Source organism: Myotis davidii, unplaced genomic scaffold, assembly GCF_000327345.1.
Source record: "Myotis davidii unplaced genomic scaffold, ASM32734v1 scaffold281, whole genome shotgun sequence".
In the NCBI taxonomy this organism is placed as follows: domain Eukaryota; kingdom Metazoa; phylum Chordata; class Mammalia; order Chiroptera; family Vespertilionidae; genus Myotis; species Myotis davidii.
In genome coordinates, this window is record NW_006293784.1 from 2,770,790 (window position 1) to 2,774,294 (window position 3,505).

At 45.6% G+C, this 3,505-nt stretch overlaps 1 protein-coding gene across 1 annotated transcript in view; it reads left to right on the plus strand.

Annotated features, from left to right (window-relative positions):
- LOC102753602 (chromosome unknown open reading frame, human C14orf39) overlaps positions 1 to 3,505 on the plus strand; it is a gene marked incomplete at its 5' end in the record, with an annotated part of 44,009 nt that overhangs the window by 31,018 nt on the left and 9,486 nt on the right. The window contains one exon of the mRNA XM_015566473.1: positions 716 to 854. Coding sequence (XP_015421959.1) covers positions 716 to 854 — 139 coding nt within the window. The remainder of the gene's footprint in view (positions 1 to 715; positions 855 to 3,505) is intronic.

Sequence of the window (3,505 nt, forward strand, 5' to 3'; positions counted from 1 at the left end):
GTTCCAGAGATGAGGATGTAAACATCTTTGCCCTTAGCACAGTGGTTCTCAACCTTTCTAATGCCGCGACCCTTTGATACAGTTCCTCATGTTGTGGTGACCCCCAATTTCATGTTACAAATTGAACATAATTAAAGCATAGTGATTAATCACAAAAACAATATGTAATTATATATGTGTTTCCCGATGGTCTTAGGCAACCCAAAGTTGCCCAAAGGGGTTGCAACCCACAGGTTGAGTACCGCTGCCTTAGATGCTCAAATAAAAAAAAATGACAACACAACAATAGCTGTCAGATGTGAATGAATCAAAATTATACCTACTTGTATTTGTAATATCAGCAAAAAATATATTTTTTGGTGTGCCGCAGAATTTTAGTAATTAGTTTATATGTGCCATGAGATAAGTTGCCCAAAGGGGTTGCAACCCACAGGTTGAGTACCGCTGCCTTAGATGCTCAAATAAAAAAAAATGACAACACAACAATAGCTGTCAGATGTGAATGAATCAAAATTATACCTACTTGTATTTGTAATATCAGCAAAAAATATATTTTTTGGTGTGCCGCAGAATTTTAGTAATTAGTTTATATGTGCCATGAGATGAAAAATGTTGAAAATCACTGCTCTATGACATTTGTTATGGTACTTACCACTCTACAATATTAAATAATATGTTTTTAACATTTTGGTGATTTCTTATTTCTTTATAACAGAAACAGAAATACAATGCCTGAAGATCAAACACAAAAGGAATCCCCTGGGTTTTCTTTTCATATGAGTTATACTTCTAGATCACCTGGATTGAATTTATTTGATTCTTCTATATTTGATTCAGAAATCTCATCAGATAAGGTAACATGAGAAGCTAAAGTTTCATTTCTAAAAAAAAAAGTACACTAGAACCTCAAGGAATTTTATTTCTTTAGTACCAAACTATCTTGGGACAAAGGCAATTTTTAAAAAGATTCTGAATATTGATAAATAGCAAAGTTCACCCATTATTTTTTATTTTCAACTTCAGGTGCCCCAAATTGACATATATTTATAAAAAAAGAATCTCAGGGCAGGAATGTTTTGAATTGCAGCTAAAGGCAGTTTAAAAATTAATTTGGTTTTATAATTTATGTGTTTAACTTCTAAACAAATTTCCTATATTCTCAGTGTAAAAACTCCAGGTTATTAGTTGGTCTTTCTATCTACATTGGTGTATATAACAACATTATAATCAAACTAGTAGCCCTGTGCACGAATCCGTGTGCCAGTAGCTCTCTGCGGGGCCTGGCCACTCCATGCCCGCTGCCCAGAGGCTCTCCATGGCCCAGAGGCCCATCTGTAGCTGGGTGCAGAACGCTTGCCTCATCGCCACGGTGATGAAGCAAACATTCTGCCAGGCCTCTTTTTTTTTTTTTTTTTTAATTATTTTATTGAGTTTTTACAGAGAGGAAAGGAGAGAGATACAGAGTCAGAAACATCGATGAGAGAGAAACATCGATCAGCCGCCTCTTGCACATCTCCCACTGGGGATGTGCCCGCAACCCAGGTTCATGCCCTTGACCAGAATCAAACCTGGGACCCTTCAGTCTGCAGGCTGAACCAAACCGGTTTTGGCGAGATTTTTTTATTTCTAACACCTAGCATAGTACCTAACAAACTAAAGTCACTCAATGTTTGCAGAGTCAAATGGCAATTGTCTGCTAAAAATCTCATTTGTGTATGTTTAAATGATCTGATTTGTATATAGTCTTCTTACGCTGCCTGCTGTCAGTGGCTGCCCCACCCCTGGGACTGGGGGACTCCAGCAGGGCTGAAAGGACTGGGCACCTCCATCTTGTGACTGTGGGCGCCACCATCTTTGTGACAGTGTGATGGTTAATTTGAATATTAACCTTTTATTAGATAGGATAATTTTAAAAGACCTAAAGAATTTCCATCTAATAGTGATTTCTCCTGTTAAGTGATAGAAATCATGATAAAGTACTTACTTCTGTATTTAGCAATTGAAACTGAAAATTAAGACTATGTACTTTATTTGATTAGTAGAGATAGTATAGCATAGTGATTAACACTGGACTCTGACACCAGACCGCTGGGTGTATACTGGATGTAGGATTTTGAAAAATAAGACTCTATTTTTCATCTGTAAAATGAAAATATAACTTTTACCATAGGGGTTTTTTTTACTGTTAAGTGGATTTATGTATATAAAACACTTAGAAAAGTTCAAACCATTTAATGCCATAAGTAACAGTGTAATATAATATAAACTAGAGACCTGGTGCACTAAAATTTGTGCACTTGGAGGGGAGGGGGGGTCCCTCAGCCCGGCCTGTGCCCTCTCGCAGTCTGGGACCCCTTGGGAGATAATGACCTGCTGGCTTAGCCCTGCTGCCAGGTGGCAGAGGGCAGGCCCAATCCCTAGGTGCAGCCCCTGGTTGGGCTCAGAGCAGGGCCGATCAGGGAGTTGGGGCACCACCCCCTGTCATGCACAGAGCAGGGCGGATTGGGAGGTTGCGATGCCACCCCCAGTCACGCTCAGGGTAGGGCCTATTGGGGAGTTGGGGCACCGCCCCCTGTCACACTCAAGGCAGGGTTGATGGGGAGGTTGCGGCGCCATGCCCTTTCATTCACAGAGCTGGGCCAATCAGGGGGTTGGGGTGCTGCCCCCTGTCACTCACAGAGCTGGGCCCATCAGGGGGGTTGGGGCTCTGTACACTGTCATGCACAGAGCAGAGTCAGAGCAGGGTCAATCAGGGGGTTGGGGGGCTCCCCCCATCACTCACAGAGTAGGGCCGAAAGGGGAGTTAGGGCACCGCCCCCTGTCACACACACAGTAGGGCTGAGCAGGGGGTTGGGGCACCACCCTCTATCACCCACAGAGCAGGGCCAATCAGGGGGTTGGGACGCCGCCACTATCACACTCAGGGCAGGGCCGATGGAGAGGTTATGGCTCTACCCTGTCACACACAGAGCAGGGCTCGTGGGGGAGTGGGGGTTGGGGCACCACACCCTGTCACATACAGAACAGGGCCGATCAGGGGGTTGGAACGCCACACGCTGTCACGCACAGACCCGCAGGGCAATCAGGGGGTTGGGGAGCTCCCCCCTATCAGGCACAGAGCAGGGCTGATCAGGGGGTTAGGGCACCTTCCCCTGTCACAAACAGAGCAGGGCGGATAGGGAGGTTGTGGCCCCGTCCCCTGTCACACACAGAGCTGTAGGGCGATCAGGGGTTTTGGGTACTGCCCCCTGTCACGCTGATTCTGGTGCCAGGAGGCCTCGCGGCGCCGCTGATCCTAGTGCTGGGAGGCATATTACCCTTTTACCCCACTGGGGTGCCTGGCCAGCCTAGGTGAGGGGATGATGGCTGTTTGCTGCTGGTCACACACCCTTCAGGGTGGGGGTCCCCACTGGGGTGCCTGGCCAGCTTGGGTGAGGGGCTGAGGGCTGTTTTCAGGCTGGCGGGGGACGGAAGCTCCCAACTGCTCCTTTTTTTCTTTTTTTTT